The sequence below is a fragment of the Macrobrachium nipponense genome, chromosome 12, assembly GCF_015104395.2.
Source record: "Macrobrachium nipponense isolate FS-2020 chromosome 12, ASM1510439v2, whole genome shotgun sequence".
In the NCBI taxonomy this organism is placed as follows: domain Eukaryota; kingdom Metazoa; phylum Arthropoda; class Malacostraca; order Decapoda; family Palaemonidae; genus Macrobrachium; species Macrobrachium nipponense.
The window spans coordinates 47,359,427-47,379,328 of record NC_087205.1 but is presented as its reverse complement, the minus strand read 5'-3'; the positions used below and the strand labels follow the sequence as shown (position 1 = coordinate 47,379,328).

At 37.1% G+C, this 19,902-nt stretch overlaps 1 protein-coding gene across 11 annotated transcripts in view; it reads left to right on the top strand.

Moving 5' to 3' along the window:
• Positions 1–19,902, top strand: part of LOC135224515 (E3 ubiquitin-protein ligase MYCBP2-like) — a 1,655,355-nt gene that overhangs the window by 928,569 nt on the left and 706,884 nt on the right. For all 11 annotated transcript variants that reach the window (XM_064263565.1, XM_064263560.1, XM_064263570.1 and 8 more), the window contains 2 exons: positions 3,822–4,046; positions 4,162–4,353. In XM_064263565.1, the coding sequence (XP_064119635.1) occupies positions 3,822–4,046; positions 4,162–4,353 (417 nt within the window). The remainder of the gene's footprint in view (positions 1–3,821; positions 4,047–4,161; positions 4,354–19,902) is intronic.

Sequence of the window (19,902 nt, the reverse complement as noted above, 5' to 3'; positions counted from 1 at the left end):
AGTCCATGGGCTGGTCGTCGATGAGGACGACATGAATGACCTTTTCGAGGAGCTTACGACGGATGACCTGAAAGAGTTGGAGTCCATGCAACATAACGTCATTCAAGAAAAGTTCTTTAGCAGCGGTGAGGAGGAGGAGGACGACAACTATGACAACGGCAGAAATTAAGGATGCTCTAGCTGCTTTTCATAAAGTGCAATCATTTGTAGAAAAGAGACACCCCAAAAAGGCTTACACAGTTCGTATGCTTGCGCAGTTCGTTGACGTTTGCCTGAGTCATTTTAGGAACATTTTGAAAAGCAGGCAGAAGCAATCTTCCTTTGATAGTTATTTTTTAGAGGCCTTTAGTAGTAAGTAAACAGGAAAATCCAAGTGATACGAAAGAACAGGAAATTGGAAGTGGTGAAGAAATTGAAATTTGTTAAAAAACTTAAAGTAAAAAAGTAAAAAAAAAAAAATAAAAAAATCTGAAAAAGGCAAAAAAAAATATATATATATATTTAATTTTATGTTTTTCGTAAAGTTAAGTGTTAATGTTTTCTGCCATTTGTTAATGTGTTTCGTAAAGTTTAATTTTAATGTGTTCTGCCATTTTTTAATGCGTTTCGTAAAGTTAAGTGTTCAAGTTTTCTGCCATTTGTCCTCTTTCGCCACTTTCGGACATCGCCTCACTCGAAAGGTAAGGTTCCACATTTTACTACATATGTACGTACATGTACTTGAAGAATTTCTTGTACCCTGTACACTAATACACTTTATTTACAGGTCAGTCACAATACGTTTGGTATTGAATGGTCCAAATTTTTGTATTTCATTGTTTATTGGTCAATTTAGCTTTATTATAAAATTTACTTTAGTGTTTTTGTAGGGTTTGGAACGAATTAGGCAATTTACATGTAAAATGTAGTTCTAGATACAAAAAAATCAGGTAATTAAACCATTTTACCAAATTTATTATTGGCATATCTTCATAACAAATCGCCTTTTTGAGGAATAATTTGAAATCAATAATAGAAACTTTTATCTATGCGATCCCAGCTGATAAAATGTAAACGTCGAGTTATGTTTGCGCTGACAGCAAGCAACCTTATCTTTCGGTAACCTTTAAGAAATTTCACTAGTAGTGTAATTATGGTAGTAATAACATTTGTGATAACATAATATTTATTTTTCATTAAAGGTTTCTCATACATATCACAAGATTGATCACATGTACCACGATCTTAGGGATTCCAGTCTGGTTCTGGCGAGTCAACTTCGGCTTTGTCGTCGATATACAAATCATCTTCGGTACCGTTCTTGGCATTTTAAAAATTATTTTATGACACTATATTTTCACGTTCCCTCCGTGCTCTTATGATAAACGCAGCGAACATCAAGTGAGGCAGCACGCTAAGCTGTTTGTAATTTAATTGTAACTGTTTCGAACAATTCATGCATATGAAGATGATTGTGTACAATTATTATCATTCATTATTGTAGTATTATTAGCAGTTGTTTGAGAATGGCGACGAAACGTAAACAAAACAATGGTTTCCCTTTACCGCTTCCTTCTGTATGAAAAACATATAGACTCAGCATTGTTAAACCCAACTTTGATCATTTATGAAAGGAATGTATGTATCTATCAATCAAGTTCCATTCAGCAACTAAAGACAATGATGATATCGGTAAAACGCCATCAGCTGAGAATGAAAATGGCGCATCATCGTTTTTTCTTATAATGTAAGACAATAATACATGTAATATGATTACGGTTAAACATGTTTTATTTAAATTATCATTATTCTGATTACAACTATTATTCGACTTTGCAAGTGGATATCTATGTGAGTAACAACCTGACTGAGGCAGTCTCTCTCTCTCTCTCTCTCTCTCTCTCTCTCTCTCTCTCTCTCTCATCAATTGTAATACTAATTATGCTCCTCCATCCTCCACTACAAAATTCCAGTTTTTAGAATTCTGAGTGAAACGATTATTGTAAACATATTGGCATAAACAACCGCATTGAGAAACAGCTGATTGCTGACGTCATTTACCGTAACTATCAAGCGTTTATTAAGAGCTCCGTTAAAATTTTTAAACCCTGCCGATTCTCAATAAGTAAAAATAAAATACATTTTTGTTAATTTCTCATGCAGTGGAGATAACAAGAAAGCATACTAGTAAATTAAAACTGCAGGTTATAGTCGAGGGTGAATAAAACGAGTAACGGCCAGGTGGCAGTGATGTTTGGAACCAGAGAAATCACACCTACTCAATGCTTATACAATGAAGTAATATGTGCATGTTTTCAACAAAACTTCGTTATGATAAAAGTTATCTATGAATAATATCTCTCCTAAATGAAGTAATATGTGCATGTTTTCAACAAAACTTTATGATAAAAGGTATCTCCGAATAATATCTCTCCTAAATGAAGTAATATGTGCATGTTTTCAACCAAACTACGTTGTGATAAAAGGTATCTCCGAATATCTCTCCTAACAAATAATGGCGATGAAGATATCGATAATACTCAAATCAGCTGAATTTTGAGAATGTAAACAAAATCAAATGCAAATGATGTACATGATGATGTTTATATTCTGTAATACAGTAACGATATGATAATAGTAATACTGTTATTGGACACAACAAGCAAACCAACCTTTATTTAAGTCATCTTTATTATTAACATAGTTGTACTGTTTAATTTTTGCAAATAATCACTTTTCTCCATAACACATTTTGGTTTGTAATTTAGAAGTCGTCCTATACTACAGATATGAGATAAATTCATGAAAATTTGCCATAAATAGGTTGGGGGGGGGGCTAGAGTTGATGGGTTCATCACTGTAATGGCAATGGTAGGAGGAGCAGCTTTCTTTGTGCAATGAGCCGAGGAAGAAAAGGAAAATAAAAATAAATAAAAAAATAAAGTGGACTGACAGTAATAAAACCTTGTAACTTCACTGTATCTGTAGTCGAAACCGGGTCTGTTTTCAAATGGCACCGATAGGAAGAAGGGGTAAGGCACTAATAAAGGAACGCAGGCATGTGGCATCGTCTCGGGAGGAAGAGGGGTGGGGGTCTCCCAGGTGAGAGACATGATATCACCGTCAGCTAGAAAGTGTCTTTAAGGGAGTTTTTCTAGATGCGGCTGCTTTTATGCCCTTGGAGAAAGTTCAGAAGTGACTCAGTAGGTGGTGGGCTTGTTTATCCTTCTGCAACCAACATGGTACGAGAACTGCCATGTGTTTAACTGTGCCCAATCCAATATGGCATTGGTTAATCCCTCTCTCGACCAAGGCTATTGCAGTGAAAATGGAAGAGAAATCAGGTGATTCATAGTTAATCCCGCAAAAGGAATGGCATGAGATGTTAAGAGGCAGCTGAGTCTGTATTGAATTATGAATTATTTTACTTTACTATGTAATGTATCTTACAATTTATATACATATATACATACATAAAGCAATTACTGTATAATATATTGAATTAAGATATTAAAGAAATATGTTTAGAGTTTATGGGTAAACTTTTCTGTTTTTACTGGGTTAATTAAAATATTTATAAACAACATCACTTTGGAAATTTAGTGGCCTATTTGCAGGAAGTATGAATATTATCTGCCTGGTAGAAGGAAGTAAGAGAAATTAAATATAGTATTAATGTGTTCACATCTTTTAATTTTGGAAGGCAGAATTATTAGGTAAGAGATACAAAATCAGAAAAATTCAAATCTGTTGTGTCATAACTTGTTGGCAGTTGGACATGATACACTGTTTTACTGTATAAAGTGAATCTGTTCACCTCATTTTCATGGTTACTTCAACAGGGAATTGAGGAGAGTCATGATAGTGATCGGTTGCTGAGTGCTGTTTTAGCATCATTGTGTTCTCCAACTGTAAAGCTTAGAGCAACTTTCCCAATTTTATCCGAGTCCGATGCAGAAATAACACACCGACCATCGCCAGCTGATAATGCAGCCCTTTCAACTTTACAACCTGGAGATCTCTATCGTTATCCTCTTTTAGTGGAACACATGACGTGTAAAACCCATGTAAGTTGATGAATTTTTAAACCTCATTTTGTATTTGTTACATGCTTTAGGAATTTGAATTTTATATGGGTGAAGTATTTTGTTATAGGATTTTCATTGGTTTATCTTCTCAAAGATTGACAATGGTGGGAGCATGGTTTGGACTTTTCGAGAGGTTCTAGACCGCTTGCTAGGTGTGGTTTGTGGAAGTGTGCGCCAGGCTTTGCGAGGTGAAAGAGTTACACCCCTTCCTGCTCTCGTACACAACACTTGCCTTTTGTTGGCTGCGACTGTTGCTGAACTCTCTGCAGAGACAAATTCAGTTGAGGTAGGTATTTTTCTCCTTGTAGATTTGAATTCAGATATTGTTAAAGAAGTTTTAGTGTAAACTACATTATTACTCGAAAAGAGTATGATTATGCTAACAGTTTTTAAGTTGAATGAAAACAGTTGAAATTTATAACTGTGTTTATTCAAAAAAATTCATGGTTACATATAAAAAAGTTTATTACTTCTTCCCAAGAGTGTTTTTTGTTTGTAAGTCTGCCTGTAGGATTATAAGAACACTAATGAATGTATTTTTACTAAAATTTGTTTTTGGATTTAGATTTCATTTTATTTATTGCTATTGTCACTTACATATATTTTAAAGAAAATGGCAACTTCCTGCTGTATGTACAAGAAAACAAATGACCCAGGAAATTACAATCCTGTAGAAGTGCAAATTTGTCGTTTGGTATTGACGACATAGGGATCACAGCCATAACTAGAATTGGGTTGTTTGTAATGCGCAATTCCACGGATGTTGCTGATTATGCCCAACTCATGGCTAATAAGTTATATTTAAATTCAAACACATGAAAGAGGGATGTTTGAGAAACTTGAAAATATATATATATATATATATATTAGTTATACACACACACACATACAATCACATATACATAAGCACGTGATTTTTTTATTAGCTGAAGCCACTGGGAAAGTTTAAAAAAGAAAAGATGGAGTGCCAAGTACTTTTGTGTCTTTTCTTTTTTCCATTTTCCCTGTGGCTTCAGCTAATCACACACACACACACACACACACACACATATGCACGCACACACATATATATATATAAGGGATTTTGACGTAGGAAAAATCTATTTCTGGGCGAAGGGCCCGTGTCGCCCAGTGAAATAGGTTCCTTTAGCACTATTTCTAAGGTAAAATTGTTATAATACCAGAGAACAGCTAAATTGGAAATGCCAGATTATTCTGGCTCGCTCACCTTTTATTAAAAAGGTGTCGGTATGGTTTCTTGGGCGAGTCCTTTTCCATTTAGCCTCTTCCTACATCAAAAAACCTCAAAAAGAGAGGAGCCGACCTAAGGCTCACTATCTATTACAGTGTAGGTAGCGCCTCTGCCACCATCCCTGCAGATAGCACCCAAGCTTGGTTTACACAGGGGGGGAAAAAAGATAAGGGTGGGATTTCACTGGACGACACGGGTCCTTCGCCCAGAAATAGATTTTTCCTACGTCAAAATCCCTTTTCTGGGCTTGGCCTGTGTCGCTCCATGAAATAGTACCAGAGAAAATACCAAGCTTAGGAAAAAGGAAGAACATAAAATACTTTCCAAAGGGCAAATGAAACACAATTAAGGTTAGTTTATTATAAGACTAAATAACCTTAAAACTATCATAAAATATAGAACACCATAGTAAATACACATTTAGATGGAACTTTCTTATGAACTAATTAATATGTACAATATGTTACATCCAAGGACCATTACGGTAGGAAGGAGAAGGCAAAGGAGAGACATAAGCTAGACTACTGACTACTATCTCCGGCGGTATCAGGGAAACTGTTTCCCGCCGCTACCGCCGGGTACTTAAGGGCTTTTAAGGACTTAAGATAATGGCGTTTGAATACTGTAGGAGATTTCCAGCCAGTGTACTTCTTCAGATCTTCGAATTTCATATGTTGGAAAAAGTTTATTGAGGTAGCTATAGCCCGAATATCATGTACCCGTGGGAAGGACTGCGGGTTGGCTTGTTTGATAAAATATAAAATTTGTTGCCTAATAGCTTTTAGGGAAATAGTGCCACCTTTTTCTCTAATAAATAGAGGTCCAGAAGATTTCAAAGTTGTCCTGTCTAAGTAAGCTTTCAATGAAGTGACTGGGCTTAGGGATGGGTCCTGTGGAAGCGGAACAATTTTCCAAGGGGCCCACCTATCTAATGGATCCTTATTTTTGGCAAGAAATTGTCGATCTGGAGAAAGTAACACTTTCCCTGAAGGGAGAAATTCTATATGACCTGGGTCTCTAGATAAGGCCGACAGTTCCGAAATTCTAGCTCCTGAGGCTAAGCTTATGAGGAATAGTGTTTTCCTCAATAGGGCTAGATAGTCGCACGAGGTATTGTTAGTATCTGAGGCCAACTTAAGAACATCATTTAAGAACCATGACACTGACTTGGGCCTCTCAGTAGGTCTGAGCCTGGTGCAAGCTCTGGGGATAGAAGTAAAATATGAATCCGTTAGATCTATCTTGAAACCGAATTGGAAAATCTTTTTCAGAGCCGATTTGGTAGTAGTGATAGTACTAGCTGCCAAACCTTTTTCAAATAATGATCTGAAAAAGGAGATTGCAAGATTTGTGTTCATGGTTTGTGCATTAGATTCGTTCAGGAAAGCAGCCAGTTTTTTAACTGCTGAATCATATTGACGAAGGGTTGATTCACGTTTATCAGATTCTAAGAACATGATGTTCTGAGGATCGATATAAGCATCCCTCTGAGCTGCAAACTTCATGAAGTCCATAAAGTTAGGGCTTTCTGAATTCCTGAGGAAGCGAACACAGTCCGTGTTTGCACTAGCTGTGACAGCTTGGGGTTGGGAATCCGTTGGAGGGCGGAGGCCCAACTCCAGCATAAGAGGGAACCAATTGCTCTTCGGCCAATTGGGAGCTATCAGAGCCACGTGATCCTTGAATGTCCTGAGCTTGTTCAGAACTTTCATGAGAAGATTCACCTGAGGAAAAAGGTAAATCTTGTTCCATTGATTCCAATCTTTAGCCAACGCGTCCGTGGCATAAGCCAGAGGGTCCAGGTTGGGGGCCACATAACAAGGGAGTTTGTGGTTCAACTCCGTGGCAAAGAGATTCACCTGAAGACCCGGTACTAGCTGACATACCCAACTGAATGACTCCTTGTCCAGAGACCACTTGGACTCCAGTGGGACTGAGCGTGATAGCGCATCTGCCATCACGTTCTTTATTCCGGCAAGGTGAGTGGCTGATAGGTGCCACTTGTTCTTGCCAGCTAGCGAGAAGATGGCCATCATGACATGCTTCACGTGGCTTGATTTGGAACCTCCCCTGTTGATGCAGTGTACTACCACTGCGCTGTCGAGCACCAGCTTGATATGAGATTTCTTGGCTGGGCGAATCTTCTTCAGGGTGAGGAACACCGCCATGGCCTCCAGCACATTTATATGAAGCTGGCGGAATTGAAGGGACCAAGTTCCTTGTACCTTCTTGTACTGTGAGTACCCTCCCCAACCTGTTAGTGATGGATCTGTGTGGATCACTAAGGCCAGCGGAGGGAATTGTAGGGGAATTGTCTTTGACAAATTCTTGACCTCTGCCCAGGGACGAAGACGTTTCCGTAAGATCGCCGGAATCGGAGCTAGCCTGTCCCAAAATCTTTTGTTCGCTTTTGAACGCCAAACCCGGTTTATATCTTTCAGTTTGGCTTTCAACAGGATGTCCGTCACTGAAGCGAATTGGAGAGAACCTAAGATCCTTTCTTGGTTTCTCCAGGACGTCTGTTTGCATTTTAGAAATTGTCTGGTTGCCTTGGCTATTTCTCTCCTTTTCAACGGTGGAATTGATAGAGTATGCGAATCCAAATTCCAACGAATTCCCAGCCACTGGAAACGGGACGCCGGGGTTAGCCGGGACTTTGTCCTGTTTATCTTGAATCCTAGGTATTCTAGAAAACGGATGACCGTGGCGGTTGCTTTGCGACAATCTTCGATGCTTGAGGCCCACACAAGCCAATCGTCCAGATAGGCTACTACCATGATTCCCTGAGACCTTAGTTCCTGGACTACCGTATCCGCCAACTTTGTAAATATCCTGGGGGCTATGTTGAGTCCGAAGGGCATTACCTTGAAGGAGTAGGCTTGGTTCCCTAACTTGAAGCCTAGGAACGGGCGGAAGTGTCTTGCTATCGGGACATGATAGTAGGCGTCTGTAAGATCTATAGAGGTGGTGACGGCCCCACGGGGAAGTAAGGTCCGCACCTATGAAATAGTCAGCATCTGGAACTTGTCGCAATGAATGAATAAGTTTAGACGGGACAGGTCTAAGATTACTCTTCGTTTGTCTGAGTCTTTCTTTGGCACGCTGAACAAGCGACCTTGAAATGTTAAATGTTTGACTCTTGACACTGCTCCTTTTTGAAGGAGATCGCGGGAATACTCTATCAACTCCGCTGTTGGTTCTTGATAGGTGTTGGGTGGAGGTGGACCTTGGATCCAACTCCACCCCAGACCTTTGGACACAATACTTTGGGCCCAATTGCTGAACCTCCAACGATGACGAAAGAGGTACAGCCTCCCTCCTACCTGGGGGTTCTCATTGGGTTGCTGATGGACGGCCTCCACGACCTCCGCGAGAACCCCTGCCTCTGCTGGTAGCCCTTCCGCCGCCTTGTTGACGAAAGGCCCCTCTAGCTCTGCTGCCCCTACCGAACCTATTGAAGGCCTGAAATGCCTGGCTTTCAAAGGTTGGGTTAAAGGCTGGGGAGACAGCAAAGGAGGTTGACGCCTGCGGCTGTTGGGGCTGAGTCAACAGCACAAACTGCTGTTGGGGTTGGCTCCTAGAGGTAGAGGGATGGGGAACCGGCACTGCCTGAACCAAAGCTTGCTTCTGCGGTGCCTGGAAGGGCTGGAACTTCCTAGGCTTTTTCTTTGCTTTGGGATTCGATGTGGAAGACTCCGATTTTCTCTTGGAGACTAATCCCCACCGAACCCTCAGGCTTTGGTTCAACCTAGCAGCCTTATGTTGCACCTCGTTTACCACTGAGGCTGGAAAGAGATCCGCTCCCCATATAGAAGAAGCCAGGAGTTTGTTAGGTTCGTGCCTGATCATGGAATCTGCTAGGACATGCTTCCTGCAGTTCCTCCTAGCCACAACAAAATTATATAAGTCACATTGCATACTTAGCAATTGTGCCTTAGCAATGATCTTGAACAACGGCTCTTGTGCATAGACAAGAGCCGCTGCCTCTGTCATGACTAGAACGTTGAGGGACCGCACAAGCCGTGTCCTAGCGTCGAATTCCGTCTGGATGAGCCCATCAGACAGCCTGGGTAGTCTCTCACTAAATAGAGAGATGGCACAGTCAGGTTTGAGTTTGCCAACTGAGAAGGTGGCTGGGAGGTCTACCCAGAGGTCATCTGTTCCGGGAAGTAGCAGAGATGTTGACTCCCTCTCCCGGAGCTGTGGCATAGGCTCATCTCTCATTGCAGTTTGCAGAGTGAGTTCTGCCACTTTAGATGTGAACGGGATTGGGGTCTCCGTGTCCACAGTGAAAATTGTGAATGGACTCCTGAAAGCCGTAACCTTTGGGTTAACACACTGCCATTCATCGAGGTTACGGATCCAAGCCGGTTGTGCCTGGTCCCGAGAGAGGATGACTGTCTCTTTCGGGACCTTGTCCTCCCTGATCAAGGCAGATTCCGTAAGACAGACATAGCCAAAGGGGCTTGCAACCCTGGTGGGTGAAACTTGAAGTCCTCAATACTTCGAGTTCCGCAGCCCTCAATCGTAAGCATGCCGTTTACGAAAGGTGCATAGTTAGCTACCCTCCATGGGTTGCTTGGGTGGAAGGGAGGTAGAGTGGAGGAGTCCGGCATAACCTGGCCTTGGGGTACTTGGCCGGCTTGTTGAAGCCCCGACGCTACGCCTTGCTGGAGACCTGCAACTATGGTCTCCTGAGTGACCAGCCTTTCTAAGATTTCTTGAAACTTGGTATTGACCAAGTTTCCAACCATGTACCCCATTTGTTGCATCATATTGGATGCGAATGCTTCCTGGTCGAAGGAGGGGGCTCTGGCCTCTCCTTGAATACCTTTGGTATTGCACCTTTAACGGTGGATGCCACAGGGTTGGAAGAGGAAGAGTTGGCTCTTTCCTTGGAAGACTTGGTCTTCGACCCCTTGGAGAGAGACCCATGTTTGAGTTTGTCCACTCTGGGATGGTGAGCCGAAGTTTTATGGACTTGGCTGGTGCTTGATTTCTTAGGAAGGGGCTTTGGCAACGATTTAGAGTCACGCTTGCCCTCCACTTTAGGGATCGCCGAGAGGGATTTCGACCTAGATGACGGAAATCCCCCGGAGAATCCCTGGAAGGAAGTAGAAGAGGAAGGAGAAGAAAGTCTAGACGTGCTCAAGGGGAGGCCTTGAGCACCTACAAAGCTTGCCTCATTAGCATCCTTACCATTGCCCATGCTGTCCACAGTCATGGGCTCGACGTCCAGATCGAGTGCCACGACCTCCTCTGCGACCTCCTGCGCAGAAGCCTCTTCTGGTTGTTGGGACACTGCGTCTTGAATAGAAGCTATGAGGGGAGCTGCTACTTTGGGGTCTACATAGCCGGTGCTCCTCCCCCCTGGGAAGATCAAAGTAGCCATCTCTTGGGAGAGAATGTATGGCCTTGCCTTGGCTACGTTCCGCCCGAAGCCGCCCACCCATACCTTGAGGGTGGAGAGAGCAGCATTCCGAACAGACTGGGCTCCCTGTAAGAGAAGGTTAGTGTTAAACTTAAACTTATCTCTTATTATTATAACTTAACTTAGGAGGCATATGTTTGACATATATATTACAGTGGTCCACCCTGTATCTATGTACACGCCGGAGAGTCACTTACATCAGAGGAGACTCGTTCCACGAGATCGTAGCAGTTGATACAGTTCTGGTGATGCCATACTACTGAACTTTCTAGTTGGACTGCGCAGGTGGCGTGGGTCTGGCAGACATCGTGCCCATAGGGATCCTGGAGGACGGCGTTGCAGCCGGTCTCCATACAATGGGTGGCCTGTAAATGAAATGATACATGAGTACCATTGTTAACCGTTCGGACAATGTCCGTGGTTGATATGCCATAACACCGGAGTGTTCCAGTGTTTTAAAATTATCCCCGTCTCGGCCTTCTCTTGCCATGCACCATGCTCGAGAATCCGGTAGAGCTAGTAGCAAGTAGTTAACCGTATTTCCGGTGACACCGGAGAACAGAAAACTACTGAAGCAGGGTAGCTACTATTGCCATACACCGGAGAAGGGGTAGTCCAAGCAGGTGCTGGGTGTCGAGATGGAGAGTTTGGGTGAGGCCGCGGAGCTTGGTAACTCCGCCATAAGACTTAAACTAAAAGGGAGGGGTAGCTCCCGGAGAAGCACGTTGGCTTCAAAGTTAAACTAAGACAAATACACAAAATAATATAAGGTGATAAATGAAATAATGTAAGCCCGCCGGAGGCCGGAGTCTCCAAATAGTCATCACCCTCAAGGAGTCCGACTATGCCGGAATCCTGTTCCGCCAGAGCGGGTGGGAGGGAGTGACTGAGGGCAAGGATATGGCCCAGAGAGCCAAGGGAAGCCGAGTTCATCCGAGCCTGGTGGCCGGCCGAGGCTGGGTAGAACCGAGCTCCTCCCTTACTCTGGAATGAGAACGGCTGGGTAGCGCCACCCACACACCGTGGGTCCCTGTGGGGGCCTCCCTCCATTCCCGAGGGGGAACTTGGATCGGCTGTCAGCGACAACGTGAGCGAGATATCACCCACCTGGGTGGGAGATGGCACGGGGGGGGAGGGAGAGGTGCAGTAGCGAGGTGGCTACTACGGGATCGCCTGGACTTCTCACGGTTGGGTGCGGACACCCAAGAGGTGAAGAAGGCCAGTCGAAAGGAAGGCTATAGGCCAACGGAAGCCGACTCACTGATATGAGATAAAATAAAATGAAAACTAAAGAATACACGGGGGGAAAGGAAATAAAATTAGGTGAAGAGAAAGAGGAACGTCCTGGAGGACTAGGCAGGACCAACCTGGAAGGGTGGTCAAGACCTGGAAACTCCGAGCAGCTGGCCTAGTGTCGTGACGAATAAACGCGGGACAGGCGGCCAGGGCAGGCTAGGACTAAAAGTAGGACTAGCATAATTCTCACAGAGCCTAATAAGGCAACCTAACCAAAAAGGAACATGCATGCATTAAAACTGGTTCGGTAGGGTTCCGAAAGGCTACAAAACGGAAACACGTGCTCGGTAAAATCACCCGTGTAGACAAAATCGTCAATAATGCATCACCAAAAATATCATAACAATTAATGACATAACAATACTGCTATAATAATTCGAGCTCACTCGGAATGGGAGACCATGTGAGACGCGAAACGAGGAGACACAAAGGAGCACGCTGCTATGGTGGCTCGGGGCCGGCGCCGTGTGGGTCGTCGACTCATAAAAACCTAAATAATTTGGTTAAACATGCCAAGGGCAGCCCCTAAATAGTGTCAACTATAATAGCAGTACTTAACTTGGATGCAGAAGCAGATTGACGATCCATGTTGAAAGAAAATTCCAAAAAAAGCGATAAACACAACACAGCAAAATAAAACGCGTGTGCAGCATAGTACTGCTATCAAAGGAATAGCGGCAGAGGCGTTACCTACACTGTAATAGGTAGTGAGCCTTAGGTCGGCTCCTCTCTTTTTGAGGTTTTTTGATGTAGGAAGAGTCTAAATGGAAAAGGACCTGTGGTAGTGGTTTCACTCGCCCAAGAAACCATACCGACACCTTTTTAATAAAAGGTGAGCGAGCCAGAATAATCTGGCATTTCCAATTTAGCTGTTCTCTGGTATTATAACAATATTTTACCTTAGAAATAGTGCTAAAGGAACCCATTTCACGAAGCGACACGGGCCAAGGCCAGAAATATATATATACATATACATATAATTATTATATATCAATATATAAATATGATATATATATATATATATATATATATTATAATTTATATCATATATATATAATTAATATATATATATATTATATATATATATATATAATTATAATATTATATATATGTATATATATATAAATATATTTGAATAATGGTATATATATATATATATATATATATCTAATATATATGTATATATATATATATATAATATTAAATGATATATATATATATATATATATATATATATATAATATTATATATAAAATTATATATATTATATATATATATGATATCTATAATAATTATATTATAATTATATAATATATGTATGTATGTATATAATCTTATATGTTTAAATATACTGTAAATATATATATATATAATATATAATATATATTATACCCGTATATATATATATATATATATATATATATAATATATATATATATATATAATTATATATATAATATTATTATATATATATTATGAATAATATATGATATATATATTTAAATTATAGTATAATATATATCTATATATATTATATATATTTTATATATATATATATATATATATATATATATAATATATATATATATATATATATATATTATAATATATATATATTATATATATATATCTTGTATATATACATATATATATATATATATATATAATTATATAATATATAATATATATCTATATATATAATATGTATATATATATATATATATATATATATATATATATGTAATTTATATACATATTATAATTATATATATATATATAATATATATCATGCTAATTAATATACTCACATATATATATATGTATGTATATATATATATATATATATATATATATATATATATATATATAATATGTATATATATATACTATATATATATATATATATAGATATGTATATATATATATTATATATATATATATATAATGTATATATATGATATGTATATATATATATTAGATAGGTATATTATATATATATATATATATATATATATATATATATATATATATATATATAGTATATATATATATATATATATAGTATATATATATATATATTATATATATATATATATATATATATATATATATATAGTATGTATATATATATATATATATATATATATATATGTATATAGATATATATATATATTATATATATATATATATATATATATATTATATATATATATCTATATATATATAGATATATATATATATCTATATATATATATATATATTAAATATAATATATAATTAATATATATTATATAAAACCTCCAGGGGGATGTCCATGATACAACGATTAAAAGATAAATTTATTTTAAGAAACGTTTCGCATATGAAATTCTCTGTGCATCATCAGTCTGTGAAAGATAAAGAGAAATTTATAAATAACAAACAATAAAAAGTGTAAAAACAGGAATCACATATATTAAAAATAGCTTAAATTACATAAAGAACAAAGTAAAAATGATAAAACAGGTAAAAGACACTGCTTAAAAAAACCCCCCAACCGTTCATTGTAAGGAGAGAAGATGGAATGAACTAAGACAAGTTAAGTTAACGACTTCAACTATGCCAGGTACAGAGTTGCTGAGGACGTGTTACTGTTAAGAGAGGGAACAAGCCTCTTGATATATAAAGACTCAATGGTGGTTAAATGGTCAGGATGTTTGACATGGTCTATTATGGAAAACTGTTCTTTTTGTACTTCAATTTTGCAATTAAAGTAATGATTTCTGATGTTGGAAAATTCAGGTGCCTGGCATAGTTGAAGTTTAAGCAGTCTCTTTTAACCGGTTTTATCATTTTTACTTTGTTCTTTTATGTTAATTTTAAGACTATTTTTTAATATTGGGAATTCCTGTTTTTTTAACACTTTTATGTTTGTTATTTATAAATGTGTGTTTATCTTTCACAGACTGAAGATGCACAGAGAATTTCATGTGCGAAACGTTTCTTAGAATAAATTTGTTTTAATCGTTGTATCATGGACATCCCCTGGAGGTTTTATATGTGTATTCACTGACCTGCTATATATATATAATATATATATATATATATATATATATATATATATATATATATATATATATATATATATATATATATATATACTATATATATATAGATATATATATTGTATTATATATGTATATATATATATAATATATATATATATATATTATATATATATATATTATATATATATACATATATACACATATATTAATATAGCATATATATATTATATATATATATATATATAATATATATATTATATATATATATATATATAATATATAAATAGTATATATATAATATATATATATATATAGATATATATATATATACTATTAACACACACACTACACACACACACACACACACAGTGGTACCTCGAGATACGAAATTTATCCGTTCCGAGGCGGCCTTCGTATCATGAGCTTTTCGTATCTTGGACCGCATTTTATTTCCATGTAAAATGGCTAATCTGTTCCAAGCCCTCCAAAAACACCCCAGTAAATTTCATAATAAAGCTAAAATTGACCTATATATATCTTTCACGGAGCGACACGGGCGCCCAAGCCCCAGAAATATATATAATAAATATATATATATCAATAAATATATATTAATATATATATATATATATGATATATTATAATATATATATATATATATATATATATTATAATATATATATGTATATATCCTAATGATATATATATATATTATAATATTATATAACTGATATATATATATATAATATAATATATTAGTATATATATAATATATATATATATTTAGTAATATTACATTATTATGTATTTATATTATTATTTTTTCAGTAGCATTAGTATTATACCTATATTTCATATACTTTCGTTATTATGTTTGTCATTACTGGTTGAATTGTTGATTATATATATTATGTATATATAATATATGTATATGTAGTATATGGTTTGTAATTAATATATATATATATACTATATATAAGATATAACTATATCTATATATTATTTTATTTATTTATATATATACATATGATATATACTAATATAATATATATTGATCTTTATTTATATTATATAATTATATATATTTGGATATTGGATAATATATAGCAAATAATTTAATATTATATATAATAGATTATTACTAATATATCATAATATATATTATCTAATGATATAGTGAATTAATACTAATATGTATAAGTACTGTCACTATTTGAATATCTCACTTCTTATAGTTATATATAATATATATTGTATATTATATAATATATATGTAATATCATAGTATGTTTATATAATATTATATATATGGTATATATATGTCATATTTATATAATATTATATATATTAATATAATATACATTGAATAGTAATATTAATATATTATATTATAGTATATTAACGTATTATAATATATAATATATATATATAATATCTATGTGCAGTATATATTATATATATTATATATATATTAATATATATATATAGCTAGTGTAAATATATTATAACTATATATAGATATAAACTTATATAATTATATAATATAAATATATTAATATATATAATATATTATAGGTACTATACTAATTATAATAAATTCTATTAATATATAATATAATATATCATAATATAATAATAATATATAAGGTATATATATATACATACACACACACACACAGTGGTACCTCGAGATACGAAATTAATCCGTTCCGAGGCGGCCTTAGTATCATATGCTTTTCGTATCTTGGACCGCATTTTACAGGTAAAATGGCTAATCCATTCCAAACCCCCCTCCAAAAAACACCCCTGTAAATTTCATATAAAGCTATTATTGACCTATAAACAATGAAAATACTACAATAATTTGGAACATTCAATACCTAACTTAATACGTACTTGCTAATATACCAGTAAATAATGTGTATTAGTGTACATGGTATTAAGAAATCTGTACATATGTAGTAAAATGTGGAAGCTTACCTTTCGAGTGAGGCTATCTCCAAAAGTGGCACAGAGGAGGAGGACAAACAGCAGATACGTACGTACACTTAACTTTACGAAACACATAAAAAAATGTAAGGAAAACATACATAAACTAAACTTTACGAAACACATTAACAAAACTGTAACACTTAAAATTAAAAAAAAATTTCGTTTTTTAGATTTTTTTTTTTTTTTTTTTTTTTTTTTTTTTTTATTTTTTTTTTTTTTTTTTTTTATAACAAAATTTCAACTTCTTCACCACTTTCAACTTTCTGTTTTTCAGTATCACTTGGTTCTTCCTTTTTGCTTACTCCTGCTAGCACTAAAGGCCTCTTTAAAAAATAACTATCCAAGGAAGATTGCTTCTGCCTACTTTTCACAATGTTCCTGAAACGACTCGGTAAAACGTCATCGAACTGCGCAAGCATACGACCTGTGTAAGCCTTTTCGGGGTGTCTCTTTTCCACAAATGATTGCACTTAATGAAAAGCAGCTAGAACATCCTTAATTTCTGCCGTTGTCATAGGGTCTTCCTCCTCCTCCTAGCCACTGCTAGAGAACTCCTCTTGAATGACGTTATGTTGCATGGCCTCCAACTCCTTCAGGTCATCCATCGTAAGCTCCTCTTAGTGCTCCTCGAGAAGGTCGTTGATGTCGTCCTCGTCGAACAGCCGTATGGACTTGCCGTGTGCAACGATCTCGTCAAGATCTGGTTACAAAACAGTTTCAGGATCATCAACTGTTTCTGAATCTGAAGCACCAGCTTCGCCCACGTTGAATCCCTCGAAGTCTAGGGCGGATACGGCATCAGGCCAGAGTTTCCTCCACGAGGAATTCAAGGTTCGCCTTGAAACCTCCTTCCAAGCTTGGTCGATGGGTCGGATGCATATCACAACATCGAAATGCTCCTTCCAAAATTGACGCTAGGTGAGGTTTGTGGTATCGGTGATGTCGAAACATCTCTTGAAAAGATGTTTTGTATATAGCTTCGTAAAGTTCGATATCACTTGCTGGTCCATGGGCTGGAGGAGAGGGGTGGTGTTAGGCGGAAGATAAAGAACCTTGATGAAGGAATTCTCCGCTAGGATATCTTCCTTGAGGCCAGGAGGGTGAGTAGGGGCATTGTCCAACACCAGCAGGCATTTCAGAGGGAGGCGCTTCTCTTCCAAGAATTTCTTCACTGTTGGGCCGAAATACAGATTTACCCACTTGGTGAACAAAATCCTCGTTACCCAGGCCTTCGCATTATCCCTCCACATCACTGGAAGCTTCTCCTTAAGCACTTTGCGGGCCTTGAAGGCTCGAGGAGTCTCGGAATGATACACCAGTAGGGACTTCACCTTGCAATCCCCACTGGCGTTCGAACAAAGTGCGAGCGTAAGCCTGTCTTTCATAGGCTTATGCCCGGGTAGCTTCTTCTCTTCCTGCGTGGTGTACATCCAACGAGGCATTTTTTTCCAAAGAAGGCCAGTCTCATCACAGTTGAAGCCTTGCTGAGAACTGTAGCCTTCCTAGGTCATCATCTTGTTGAACGTCTTTTTAAAGGCTTCGGCTGCTTTCGTGTCCGAGCTGGCCACCTCCCCATGCCGCACCACCGAATGGATACCAGTCCGTTTACAGAATTTCTCAAACCACCCATGCGAAGCCTTGAAGTCTGGGGTTGGCGTCGATGTCCCTTCTCCTCCGTCGTCTTCGGCCTGGGCAATCAAATCGCCGAAATAGCACTGGCCTTGTGGGAGATTGCCGTCTCCGTTATCGTATCGCCAGCGATTTCTTTTGTCTTTTATCCAGACAAGAAGCAGCCTTTCCATCTTGTCGTGCATGTGGGTCCTCTTGCTGGACAAAATAGTGATGCCCTTGGAAGGGGTAGCTGCTTTGATGGCATCCTTCTGCTTAAGGATGGTGCCTATTGTCGACAGATTTCGGTCGTATTCCTTGTCGATCACACTCAATCGCATGCCAGCTTCATACTTCTTGATAATCTCCATCTTCGTTTCCAAAGAGAGCATCCTCTTCTTTCCGTGAATTTCAAGTTTCTTGGGACCCACGACTACGTATATACTGTACGTAATTATGTTATGTATTATGTATACGTATGGAGTAAAGTTCTCACACAACACGATAAAGTATACTACGTATAACGAAATCTCTTAACGAATTTACGTTAATAAACGAAATCGTTAGAATAACAAATACTGTGTGCGTATAATAATGATGCTTCTACCGAGTGGCCAAAGCACGCCGCTACGTAGTAGATGCAGGATGGGAGGGATGCTGACCAATAGGAGAGAAGGATCTCATGGCGGTGACTAGCATCAGGAACCAATGGGAGAGCGGGAGGATGGTGGTGAGTCTACCGAGTTGGTGGCGTGTGAGTTTCAAAATTGTTATCGGTGGTCCGGGTGAATTTTGGATTTAACAGCAAGAACCTTTTGTATCTTGAGCAATTTTCGTATGTAGAGCCGTAAAAAGTTTTATATTAGCTTCCGTATCTCAAGTTTTTCATAAGTTGAGCCTTTCATATCTCGAGGTACCACTATATATATATGAGTATATATATATATATATATATATGATATATATATATACGTTATATATCTATATATATATATATATATAATATATATATTATATATATTATATATTATATATTGAATATATATATCATATATATACATTCTATATATTTTATATAATAATATATATAATTGTTTATATTAGATTATATTATAAATTATATTACACATTTCAACAAATAGAGTACAATTTTGTAGCTCGATGTATGTATATGAATCACGATATACATATATACACACTCACATAGAG